The sequence below is a fragment of the Parus major genome, chromosome 5 (genome assembly GCF_001522545.3).
Source record: "Parus major isolate Abel chromosome 5, Parus_major1.1, whole genome shotgun sequence".
NCBI lineage: Eukaryota > Metazoa > Chordata > Aves > Passeriformes > Paridae > Parus > Parus major.
Genome location: NC_031774.1, coordinates 41,882,728 through 41,895,479, shown reverse-complemented (window position 1 = coordinate 41,895,479; position 12,752 = coordinate 41,882,728). Strand labels below are relative to the sequence as shown.

At 38.1% G+C, this 12,752-nt stretch overlaps 1 protein-coding gene across 11 annotated transcripts in view; it reads left to right on the top strand.

The window, feature by feature from the left end:
- Positions 1-1,491: 1,491 nt before the first annotated feature.
- CEP128 (centrosomal protein 128) overlaps positions 1,492-12,752 on the top strand; it is a 100,551-nt gene continuing 89,290 nt past the window's right edge. For 3 of the 11 annotated variants that reach the window (XR_001522261.3, XR_001522262.3, XM_015631531.3), the window contains exons 1-8: positions 1,492-1,593; positions 2,602-2,641; positions 4,180-4,337; positions 5,761-5,847; positions 7,205-7,331; positions 8,257-8,378; positions 11,075-11,166; positions 11,884-11,956. Coding sequence is in view for 9 of the 11 variants with exons in the window: in XM_015631531.3 (XP_015487017.1) it covers positions 4,194-4,337; positions 5,761-5,847; positions 7,205-7,331; positions 8,257-8,378; positions 11,075-11,166; positions 11,884-11,956 (645 nt within the window). In the remaining 2 variants the exon portion in view is untranslated. Of the gene's footprint in view, positions 1,651-2,601; positions 2,642-3,021; positions 3,134-3,161; positions 4,074-4,179; positions 4,338-5,760; positions 5,848-7,204; positions 7,332-8,256; positions 8,379-11,074; positions 11,167-11,883; positions 11,957-12,752 lie in introns of those variants that run through there. The other 8 variants (XM_015631529.3, XM_015631527.3, XM_015631521.3 and 5 more) reach the window with 6 other exon arrangements.

Genomic DNA, 12,752 nt, shown 5'->3' with positions numbered 1-12,752 from the left:
CCCTGTCTTTAGAACCAGTGGCTGTGCCGGGTATGTCGGTCTCAGGCACTGGCATCAACTTCCACTGGAACACTGCATTAGCAGCAAATCAGATGTGCTCACACTCAGCACAGATGTAACTACACTTCTCATGTATGTACCAGTCACATCCAGGACGTGTTATTTACCCCTGCATCGTCTCTGTGCTGGTCTGAGAGACACTACTAGGGCAGGAAAAGGAATTTGCTCACAGATTAATTCTGTTGAGTCTGTGAAGTAGTAAATCCACTGCCAGGTGCAAAACTGAGAGAAAAGCCCTCAGCAAACTCAGGAAAATTCAGGGCCTTTCTCCCAGAAACCACCATAAGCAGAAGACTGACCAGAAGCCCTGACTCACACCCTGCATTTAGACCTGCAAACACAACTTGACTATGCTGCAGTTTGCAAAGGAAAAGCCAGAACAATGACCATGTATTAAAACTAGGGAAGACTTATTCACTATTCACTAATGCTTCAGTTCACAGTGAAATAAATTATGTCCTTAGATTCCTGTACTGTGTGTGTCTCACCTGCCTTCAGCTCAGATGAGGTTAATGCCTCTTAAACTCGACCACAAAGATCCAGGGGCCAGCAGCCACTGCCTGGACTACTGGTGAAACCTGCCAGTGTGGGAGACCTGTCTTATACCTGACGTGCATCATAATCATATGGCATTCAAGCTCATGAAACAGTCCTACAGCACAGGAATGAAGGTAGGCACTGTGGATTGCCAGCCGTACCTTAATACTGTGCTCAAAGAGCAATGGTCACAGCCTGGACTTGATCCCAGGGGCAATAGACAATACGTATTAAAAACTCCAGCTCACTGCATTTACGGTTGGCTGGAATGCTCACCTATAGGTGATTTGCAGCCAAATATTCCTGTGACTGTTGGCCTATTGCAAGTTCTCCTCAAGTTTCAGAGGCCCAGGAGACATTTCCTGTAATCGGTCACAACACTCCTTATCCTTTTAGCTCTTCAAGGCCAGTCAGGGTAGCAGTGTGTAATATTTGGTCGCTTTTACTGCACACAAGAGTAATGGATACAACAGAGAGTTGGGAGACGCGTGGCTTAAAGAAACAAGGAAAGCCGAGAAACAGAAAGGGAGACGCCTCCTTGTAAGCAACAGCTGCTCTCCGTAGCTCACACGCTTTTTCCCAGCGCATCAGCTGTCTGCTCGAAATGGAGAAGACTTGCCGGCTTTACTAGGGCAACCACTCTTGTTTCTGCTTTTCACAGTCATTCAGCTGACACGTTTGTAAACACCAGTGTGTATTTTGTAAACATTTTGAGTTTCACAAAACAACTTTCACAAACAGCAGGTCTCTCCCAGCGCTGCCAGCACCGCTCTCCGCAGGCCCAGCGGCCCCCCAGCAGGGCGGGGCCTGCCCGTCCCTCACCGCGCGGCCGCCGCAAAGCCTCTCGGGAGTTGAAGTTCCGCACGCTGCCTTTTCCATGGCGGGCTCGTGGCTTGCGGACTCCCTGTCCCATGGACCGCTGCGGGGGCCCCCGCCCGACCCGCGGCCCCGGCGGCTGGCGGCAGGGCGGCTAGTTCAAGTTGCCATAGCGGCGAGGTGAGGCGGGCAGAAGGTGCCCGGGGACGGGGCGGTCTCGCCTCGGAGCGCTGTGCGGTGAGGGTCAGGGGTGCGGGAAGGGCCGCGGCCAGGGCGGTGTGCAGGAGCGGCTGTCCGGCTTGGAGCGCCGCGGGAGAGCGGGCGCGGATGGGAGCGGCGGCGGCAGGCGCGGGGTGCGGCGGCCGCGGGGTTCCTCGGGACAGTCCGGAGGCCCTGCCCGGCGTGCCCGGCCACGTTCTGGGTTCTGTTCTTGGTCCTGTCTGGGCCAAAGAACCAGGAGACTCAGAGATGGAGTCGGGTGTTAGTGGAGTTCCCTGCGTGCCCACCGGGAGGAGGATTTGCAGGGAGCATTGCTTGTTTATGAGCAGTGTGAAGGAACTGTTTTCTGTGTCGTGTTGCTGAAGTGTGCCGGGAGCACTGTGTGACAAATTGACAATTAATTGTGGTACTGTTCCCTGAGGGCACCATGGTAAAATATCATCATATGGGATCACCCTCCGGTCTTTTTCTGGGCTCAAATACAAGCGCTGAAGGAAAGGGCCTTTCAGATGTCATGTTGTTCCTTTCTGGAACGACTATAATTTTTTTTTAAATTTTCTTTTGTTCGTGCTCATTCTTAGCTATAGGGCTTTGACCATTCCTTTAACACTAAGTTAGTTACCTAGTGATAGATTCGTCTGTGTGGAACTGAACAAATAAAACACTTGAGGAATAATCAAGTTGTGTACACTGACTGTCTTTTGTTTACTTGAGCTGGAGAGCTTGACGTTGATATTGTCAGCTCTACTTCTTACCTGGCAGATCTCTTAAAAAGAGTCCTCAGTGAAGCTGAAATGCTCTGCTTCCTACAGGAAAGGAAAATATGGAGCATTCCTACAAATTTCTACTACTTTGTGATTTTTGTTTTTTTAATCTAAAGTGAAACTTGCACAGTTCCTTTAAAAAATGAGGACGTTGCTTTATGTGAAACAACTTCTTCACCTTAAAAGTATTTGTGTTTCATTTTAGGTTGCTAATAAGAACAAAGAGGAATGTTTAACCATAAATTGTAAGTTTTCTTCAGACAAAATGTCCTCCTTATCCTGTGCTTTCTTTTATATTTACCTTGATTACTGACCTTTCTTTTGTGCTTTGGCTAGTATATATCTTAATGAGCCTATTTTTGGACAGCTGAAAATAAACCCATTGACCTTTCCTGCTGTAAATCTTTAGTTCCCTTTTTTCCTCCTGCCTTTGCTTTTCAGTAGTTGGGAACCTTATGGTTGGGTTTGTATTTTGTATTTGTTTGTTGGGTTTTGTAGAGATTTTTTTACCAAATTTATTCCATGTTATTATTTCTACCAGTGTTTTATTTATTTTATTTTTCTTTGTCTTTGAAAATATCACATAATTCCTGTTTCCCAGTGCTATGTCTTTATTCTTTTTCAGTCTCATTAAGACTTCATTGCAGCTGACTAGAGTGGGGCACTGGAATAACAAATTCTGATACTGTTAGTAAAAATGTGCTTTAGTGAAGTGAGATAAGAAGAGGAAAGATGAGGTAAATTCACCAGTTCAGAAAATATAAGGAAAAGTGATGTGCTTGAGCACAGACTGGGCATGCTGATTTGCTCTTTTTGGTGTTTGAAAGGTTTTTACCCAAGTCTGGGGGACACAAATTGTCAACCTTTTAAAAATTAAGTATAAGGACCTGGAAAAACATCAAGTTGCAATATAATATAATATAACATCAAGCATCACATGCATCACACCTCACACCTCACATCACACACAACATATCACATCACACACAACATAACATAACATATTTGAATCCATCCATTATTTCTTTTCGAAATTTCAGCTCTCATGGCTAGAAGAATGACATCTTTGCTATGACTTTTTTTTTTTTTTTTGTTGTTGTTGTTGTTGACTACAGGAATTCAGGAATTTGTCAGTCTATTTCTTCTTTCACCAAGTCATCCCATGACCTTAAGTCAAACTGCTGCAGTGTGTAATAGTTGAAGAAAAAATTTCGATTTAACCTACCTTTTGAGGGTTGTTAATCAGTTACTATGTGACTTTACTATACTAGACATTTCTGTCTCTAGTTTTTAATAATTTCACTTGTCTGATGACTGTTGACCTATTTTTCCCTCTGTCTTGCCATCCTTGAGATTTAGCAATCCCCGTTCTGAAGACAGCTTAGTGAGTAGTGCAAGTTAAATGAGAGTGGTTCTGCACACCAAGATGGTTGATAAAACATTGATGTCTCCACTGTATGTTTTTTGGGGAGAATTTGCTTTGGGCCATGGTTTTATCGTGGGTACTGAGCACTTGGAAGCAGTGAGAGTGTATATTTTGATTTAATTTGCTCCTAAGAGGCTCTGCCTCCTGCATCTTGAGAGCGCTTCATAGTGTGAACAAAGGTAACAACTGAGGAGCAGTTTGAAGATCTGCTTCAAAAGTACATCCTGCTGACCCAAACCAGAAAGGCTAATGTAAGTGTAATCTGAGTTTATGAAGTTGCTTTGGGAATATTGTGCAAGACTGTTCAGTTGCAGGCAGGAATTAACAAACGTTACTTTTTCTGGTCTCCCTGCCTAGGCTTCAAGATACTCATGGCAGATTCATCCAGTGATTCAGACAACTTTCTTACGGGTCGAGTGGGAAGGCGGCCTTTGAGAGCATCCCACAATACAGCTCAGAACTATGGTGCTGAAGAAGTTACAGAGAAGATCCATACTTTAGCAAGCACTTTGCAGGTTGTTTACAAATTACAGTTTTAAAGTATTTATAGAGTGTGCATTTCTGTAACACAGGGTCAAATTTTCATTTCTAAAGTTGTGGAGTATACTGTACAGATGGGAAACATTGCTTTCTGTGCAAACCAAAAAGGGTTTTTGGGATATTGATCATACTGCTTTTGAGCTGAAATTGTGTGGCTTGTTGCACTTTTATACAGCTGCTATTTCAGACAGTAATAGAATGTTGTTAGTAACAGTGTTATATGGGGGAATACTATTTATAGTTAGCAAACTGAATAAGTCCAAATCAGCTTTGTTATATTCTCACAAGAGGCATTAAATTTTCTATCAGAAATTTTCAGTTTTGTCTTGGTTATCTTTGTACTGTGTAAAATTTCCAAGTCTCTGATAAATATGTAAGCAGTCAATTCCTTCAGGATAGAGCTTACATTTTAAATATTTTCTTGATGTGAAAAAGCTAGATTGTTTCTAACCTAGTTTTAGCTAGCTGAAAGTTTCTAGATGTGAGAAACATTATTTCTAAACTTGTAAGAGATACATACTGCGCAAGAAAATGTGGAGGATGCAGAGGGAATAGCTGAATTTGTTTTGCAAGTGGGAGGAGACATTTAGCTATCCTGACACCATTAGTGCTTGAGAATTTATTCCCATTCTTCTCTAGCTGACAGTTCTAAATATCTAGTTGGTGGGTGTATGTTTTATTACTTATTGTTTTGTCAGCAATATTTTTTTTCCTTTTAATATATGAGAAGAGAAAAATCAATATAGAATGGTAACTTTAAACTTCAGAACTTCTTATCTGGAAAATAAACATCAATCTAGAAAAAAAATAATAAGTTAATAAGAATATAGTCTAACTATATCTTAAAAGAGATTTTTTGGTATTCTGATTCTGTCTAGCCTCTTTCTAGCTGCTCTTCTGAAATTCTGATTTTAAGATAATTGCTTTTTGTGGACTGCTTTTTGGTAGATCTTCCATCTGATCCAGGAGTTTATCTGGTCAGAGAATACTCATACAGTGACCTTACCTAGTGTGTTCACCTTCAAAAACTTGTTATTTCTCAGATAACTATTCTGTTCTGCAAGCAGGTAATATTAAAATTTTTGGATTAAAAAGGTTTTTCTACAGAATGTCTGAAACCTGAAAAAACTTTTTATTTGAACCTGAGGCCTTACTGAAATGTACTGAAATGATAGCATTTGGTTTTGTTTTTTTCTTTTCCTTGATTTTCACCCCTTTAGCCATGCTGTACTCCTTCACATTCTGGTTACTTGAACAGGATTATGAATGCTTAGACCCTTTAGAAAGCACTTGTGTTTTCAGTTTAATTTTAGAAAACAGTAAGAGTAAAGACAACAATAATGTTTGATTACAGGAGGTTTCTGTTTTGACTTTTTTTCTAAAACTTTTTTATTTAAGGATACCAACAGAAATCTAAGACATGTTGACCATTTGCTAGGACAATACAGAGAATACAACAAGGAACAAACCAAAGCAATAACAACTGTGAGCAACTTTGAGTTTATCTTAACTTCTTAGATCTTTTCTATTAGTTGAATTCATAGCTGAAAACTCAGTATTAATGGACAGAATATATAAAGAGTTAAGTAGCTATAAACAGGAAATTTTAATATTTATTTGAGCAAACTAATAGTAATATGTTATACAATGAAATTCTGACAGGTTTTCTTGGCTCATTACTTTTCTACTTTATAAGTGCCCAGTAGATTATGTTATGGTACTATGCCAAATACAAGATGTGTAGCTGAAATAGACTGTTGGGGAACATGTTTCTTTTGCATCAAGAAGTGATAAGATAAAAGCTGAATTATAGCAGGGAATGGGATTGTGATCATACTGGTGTAGCGTTTTTCCTGTCATTCTACAACACTTTCTGGATCTGTTGACTAGCTCGCTCTAAATTGCAGAAAGGATGAAAACTCTAAAATGAGTCCTCTGCAAGTTTGAAAACAGGTGTCTTAGAGAAAGCAAAACAAATTAGTGCTTCTAGGGCAAGGGAGGTTTACAATTTCATTACAAACAAGCTGCAGCAGGTGCTGCCTTGAAACAGATGCGTATGAAATGTAGGAATATTTTACATGCGAAGGTAGAGGGAGCAAAGAAGCAAATGTGTAGAAAAGAAAACTTTTTTTCTTCAGAGAAGGAGATCCAACAGTGTATAATTCTGCAGGAGTAAGGCATCAATTTAACCATTGTTTACAAGCTTCTCTTAGAAAAAGGAGAACTTTTAGAAGCTGATGTTTTGTGAATTGTCAAATAGAGGTGTGACAAAGTTAGTGGCTAAGGACCAAAGTTAAGAAATGCAATTATAATATGTAAGTTTGAAAAATGAAGAACTAATTTTTGAATATAGCTAGTTCTGTAGTCTTAAATTGTGAATGGCTTCCTTTTCCTTGAAGTGAAATAGGGGGTTTCTGTAAAGCTGCTTAGGGAAATTTGATAGCCATATATAAAATTGATTCCAGGTAGGGCTGGTGGAAAAATTCCAGTAAAAAAATAATTTATTTGAAGTTATGTTCTGGATTTTGCAAAACTGTTAATCAGCATTGCTAGCAAATAGGTCTTATTTTGGTTGTAGTAGACAAACTTCTGAGTTTTCATGGTGGTGCACCACCGTTTCAAGAAACTTGATATTTGAAGCTGCCAATGTTGGAAGCATTTTGCTATAATTACAGGAATGTGACATATGAGATATTGAAGAAAAGCTGTTGTTAATTCATAGCTTTACTTGGCTTAAAAATAGCTTTTATTCTCTTAATGACTTTTAAATAAGTAATGTTTAACGTGCCTTTTAAAAAACAAGTTTATGTTCATATTTCAATATATTATAACTTTTCTGCAGTTAAAAGAAACACTGGAGCAATCTATTGATCAATTAAGGAGCCAGCGGCTAACACGAAACTCTGGAATGAGAAGTGCATCTCTCTCAAGTTTATATCCCAGTGACCTGGATGTAGAAGGAACATCAGGTAAAATACTTAAAGGGCTTGAGTATGCTTGAATTATGTCATATAACTCTGTTATGTGAAGAGGAAATTAGGAAAAATGTATAGAGATAGTCTTATGGAAAGTCATTACTGATCATCACTGCAAAGAAACTGAATTCAGATATTTTGGAGACAATTGCATTATGAAGCTGTTTATCTGGTAAATTTTTCTGCCTTTCTGTTTCTGTTAGTATTTTCTGCTGATATCCCAAGAGAGCTAAATGGAACTTTAATTCTTTCAGCTGAGAAAATTAATTTTCCACTGCATGAGTTGTAGGTACATACAAGTTAAAGCTAAATCCAAAAGATATTGCAGCTTCTGAAGCTTGCTTCACAGCAAGATTGGAATTTAAATTTTATGTGCATGAGATTATGGATGTTTGGAAACAGTGGAAAAGAAAAATCAGAAATTATTTATGACCCACAAAAGAGTAGGTTTTTTTTCTTTGTATGTCTCAGAAAATTAATTATATTTTGGGAAAAGGTATGTTTGGGAGGAGTGTTCCTTTGAGAAGTAGTATTTAATATATTTTAGTAAAAACCTCTAAAAGTTTCATTCCTATGTAAAAGCTGTGAAATATAATAGTTTGAAGCTCTGATATATTCAGCTGGAGGAAAAAGTGGTTGGTTGGGCAAATAAAATGTGAGGAAAAACTACTCCTTGGAGAAACAATTATTCTTTCTGGAATACTTGTATGTCATGGGTAAGAAATGTTTAAACTGAAGAAGAATCCTGAGAAGAGCTAAAAGAGTCATATGCATGTTATGTAATTCAATAGTTGTCTGTAATGTGACCTAGAAGGATATTGTCAGGATGAAATACACATTTTTCATGAAGCAAAATGAAAAATTTCCCATACAAAATTTTGTCTTCCAACTTACTTTTTTTATCTCATATCTCCTATAGGCAACCGCCACTTCCTGCCCACTTCCCCTCTCAGGGATTATGGAGATTCACAGGGCAATAAACATCGAAGGTCTAGATCTGCAAGTGTTCGATTTGTCAATGAGACAGATAATGTGGACCAGGTACTGAGCACTGATGGGAGTGGCTGGTCCAAATAGGAAATATGTGGGCACCAGACTCCTTGCTTGTACATTAAATGAAGTGATTCTGAAGGTGCAGCTGAGGATGTTTCAGCTATGATTTGTGTTCAGTGTTACCTGTTTTTTTCCTTAGGCAGCCACTTCTGTCTGTCATGAAGTTTCATGCAAATCATTATAGAGAAAAAGATTCAGATAGTAGTGATATCAAAAGTAAAATAGGAAAATTATCTCCCTACTTTTTTGGCTGTGTTATGACACAGAAAAATAATCTCTGACTATCCTGTTTAGTCTGGAGAAGACTGAGGAGGGATCTCAGTAATGCATATTAATATCTCTAACATATTAGGGTGTTCAACAGGATGGTGCCAGACTGTTCAGTGGTGCCCAGTGACAGGACAGGGACCAACAGCCCTAAACTAAAACACAAGAAGTTCCACCTCAGTGTGAGAAAAAACTTAATAATGAGTGTGGCAGAGCAATGGCACAGGCTGCCCAGGAGGTTATGGAATCCCCCTGTCTGGAGACATTCAGAACCCACCTGGACAAGTTCTTGTGTCACCTTTTCTAGGTGACCCTGCCTTGGCATGGGGCTTGGATGGCATTATCTTCAGAGGCCCCTTCCAGCCAATTAGCATTCACCTTCATGCTGAAGTTCAGTGAGGCTGTGGATTATTCTGCTTTAGTTAATGGTGTAGGGTTTAGTGCTTTTGCTTTTATTTCAGTGTAGCTTGGATTGATTTTGAACCAGATAGTTCTTCTTCTTAGTTCTTGGTCTGACCTGTGAGTAGAATGGTTTGTGCCTGTATTTCAGGTAGATGATGGGAGGAGTAGAGGATGTGTGTGCCACAGGTAATTTTCATATCCCTTAACTTGTATCTGCTTGCAGATTTCACAAAAAAGAAATTAATTACCTTAATGGATAAGATTATAGTGTTTCTGTTATTTGACAGGTAGAGAGGAGATTTTACTACCCGTTTTTTCTTTTTCAGAAAGGGTGGCTAGACTTGCTTGAGGAAATCTGTGTAGACTAATATTAAAGAAGCTGATTGTAAGGTATTCATATTGACTTTTTAAATCAGTGTCAGCTTCCATAGAATTTTAAACTTAACTACAACAAGTTTTCTCAGTTGACTTTTTGGGAAGCTATAGAAATTCTAGACTTTTGTTTAACTCTGTTTCATTGTCTTTTCAATCTAGTTCTTCCATCCTTCCCTCCCAAGCTAAGTCTAGAAAACAATCCTTGGAAAGAAATAATGTTATATGGAAATCTTTCCTCCCAGCCATCCAAAATCCTTAGGACTATTTTAGATTGTTTCTAGATATTCTATAAATATCTTGGAAATTTTATTCAAGGGAGTTCCTGCAATGCATACAAAGTTCTTCATATTAAGTAACTATGTGGGTAAATAGCTTTTTTTTCTGTGTTGATGATAACTGTTGGTTTATTCCATATTTTTGCTTTTCAGTGAGTGAATATGGCTTTTTTCTTTTCATTAACTATTTTGTCAGAAGAGTATAGTGCTTTGAGGAATGATGAACTGGAAGTAGCCATTGATCATGATTACAGGTAGAAATTAGGCCTGAGATAAAGCAGTTCTGCTTATCTAAAGCTGTGGCTTTTTTTTCTGTAACCACTGTCTCTTTATTCCTATTCTGACTTTTACTAGCTGAAGTAATTTTTCAGCAAATGGTCTTTTAACACATTTAAGTCTCTCTCCTTCTCAGCAGATACATTTTGAAAATATGATGTGTTATTTCGAAGTCTCTCAGGTCAGGTTGAAATTTCTGATTAATCACACAGGGGAGGTAGTAGTGCCTGTATCTGAATGTTGAGGGCAGTCATCTTGGTTGTGGAAGGTTTAAATCTAGGACACAGAACAAAAGAATATTATATATTAGGGTTTTTCATAACGATAATCCTGGCCATGGAATTGCTGACAGCAATACATTGCATTAGGATGGATTAACTTTCACTTTTTATCCCATGAAGAATGAATGACGTGTTCATTTTTTTATTTGCTCCCTAAAACTCTGATGATAAGTTGGGAGTCTGCTGAATGGGGAAAATGGGAGGTTTTACAGAGGAAAGTACATGTGTGTTTTTGTTTTTTGTTTTTTTTTCCAAGATCTGAAAAAAGAGTATGTAAAGTCTTGGGCAAGGAAAAATACCTTTTCATGGTACTTTATGAATACATTATGCTGTTCTGCTTGTTTTGTTTCATGTTCCTATGTAATCTATTGATAGAAGCATATATAGCTGGGCACCATGCTATATATGTTTTACCATTATTTTATCATACTAGTATTAATTAACATGAAATATGTCTTTTTGGAACATGTTCAAATGTTTCAGTTTGCTTTGCATTAGATTAAAGAGGTGGTATAGTGTCTAAACTCTGAACTACAGAAGAATAAAAAACATAGGAAACTTGGTTTAGCAAGTGAAGTACTGAAAGTTAAACCACACTGAGGAAGTATTGTGAAGGGTGGATTGAAATAGAAGTTCACAGGCGTCTTCCAGGATCAGCTGGATGTTCATAGTGGTTTATTTTTTTTTTTGGTTATTTTTATCTGCTTTGTTTTTTAAAATGTGTATATGTGTAGATATGTATTTTTGAAATATCACAGAAAAAATGAGTTCCTAAGGCTTGGCTTAATTTGTGTACTTTTATTTACAGCTGCATTCTTTCCACCAGTCTCTTCGAGATCTCAGCAGTGAACAAGTTCGTCTGGGAGATGATATCAGTCGTGAGCTTTCAAGAAGAAATCGGTATAAACAGGATATAACTCCATGTGAAGAACAGTGTGGAAAAAATTCTTTAACTTTTTTATTTAAAAAAATAATTCTGGGGAGAATGAGGGGTTGTGCAACATGTAGATTAAAGCAGGATTATGAACTGGTTGTTTTATATCATCTTCTGAAGTATTTTTAAATATAAATAACACCTGCCAGTTACAATTTGTATAATATATAGGGCTTTCCTCATATTTTTTTAATGTATGCATAAAATGACAAGGACTAGGGAATTTCTTTTTATTACAGCTTTGCTCCTAGTTTGTTCTTGTTACAGGAGTCCCTTCACAGCAAGCTTTCCTGCAGGCCATAATGTATATACTTTCTCAACATGCGATGCTTTGTTCAAGAGCAATAACAGGAATTAGACTGTTAATTCCTAGTAAGAAACTACTGTTCAAAAGGAGTATGTAGATGTGTCCATAATTTTGTACTTACTGACCGGATACCTAGCTGATACTTAGGTACTTTGTTTCTTCACTTGAGGAAAGGGAATGGTTTTTATAAGGTATTTTCCACTTGGGACTTGCTTCTAATTATGCTATAAATTATTATGTATAGGCTGTGATCTGTTATGAATAGGCTGTAGAACAAATTGAAGTAGCGAAAATTCTGGGGGGTTGTTGCTGCTTAAAGTTATCATTGTTATTAGCTTTTGCACTGTAGACTATTGTCTTCTATTTTTCTATGAAGGACTGATGCTGAATTAAGAAAGACTTTAGAAGAATTGTCTGAAAAGCTCACTGAGTCCCAAAGACAAGAAACGGTGAGTGTGACTAACATGAAAAGGATTATTTATAACTAGTATTCAAGCAAGATGTGGGCTTCTAGTTTAACATGTGTGTTGGTAATTGGTATCACATACTGATATGTATATCTGAACATGGTCTTATTTGGACTACTATAGGTTGTTGAAATGTTACCTTCAATAATGAAATCAGCAAGACAAGTTTTGTATTTCAGGTGCTTGTTTTAAGTACAAGTGTTTTACAGGTGTGTGTATTGTGAATTTTTCCGTTTCAAAATTCACGGCCTTGGAGAAAGATGTTTTGTAACTTAGGATATTCATTTTAATGCTGTAAAAATTCTTGAAGGTAACTTTGTAAAGATACAAACTTTCCCATATTATGTTTCTTCTTCCTCTGTTCCTCCCTTCGTGTCCTTTTCAATCCTTATCATCTGTGTAGCAAAATGGAAGGAGTCTCTTTGGGCTGCACTCCTCTCTGAAGGCTTCCTGACAAAATGTAACAGAGGAGGCAGGACAGCTGTGACATTCTTTTTCTGTTTTGTCTCCTGTATCTGCTGGAAGCAGACTAACTGCAGTCTGTGTTACTTAAATCTAAAAGAGATCTGCTATTGAGATCAAAGTCAAACAGCATATTGCTGTAGGAACAAGAGAAGCTGAGAATGACCCCAATAATTAGTAGGTGAGAATCCTGTAGGTAGTTCTTGACACATAAGAGTTGAGTATATGCTTTATGTACACATTTACTGTGATATTAGTAGCAAAGCTGACTTCTCAGAGCAATTGCATATTTTCCCATAGGTAATTCATCTTGCTC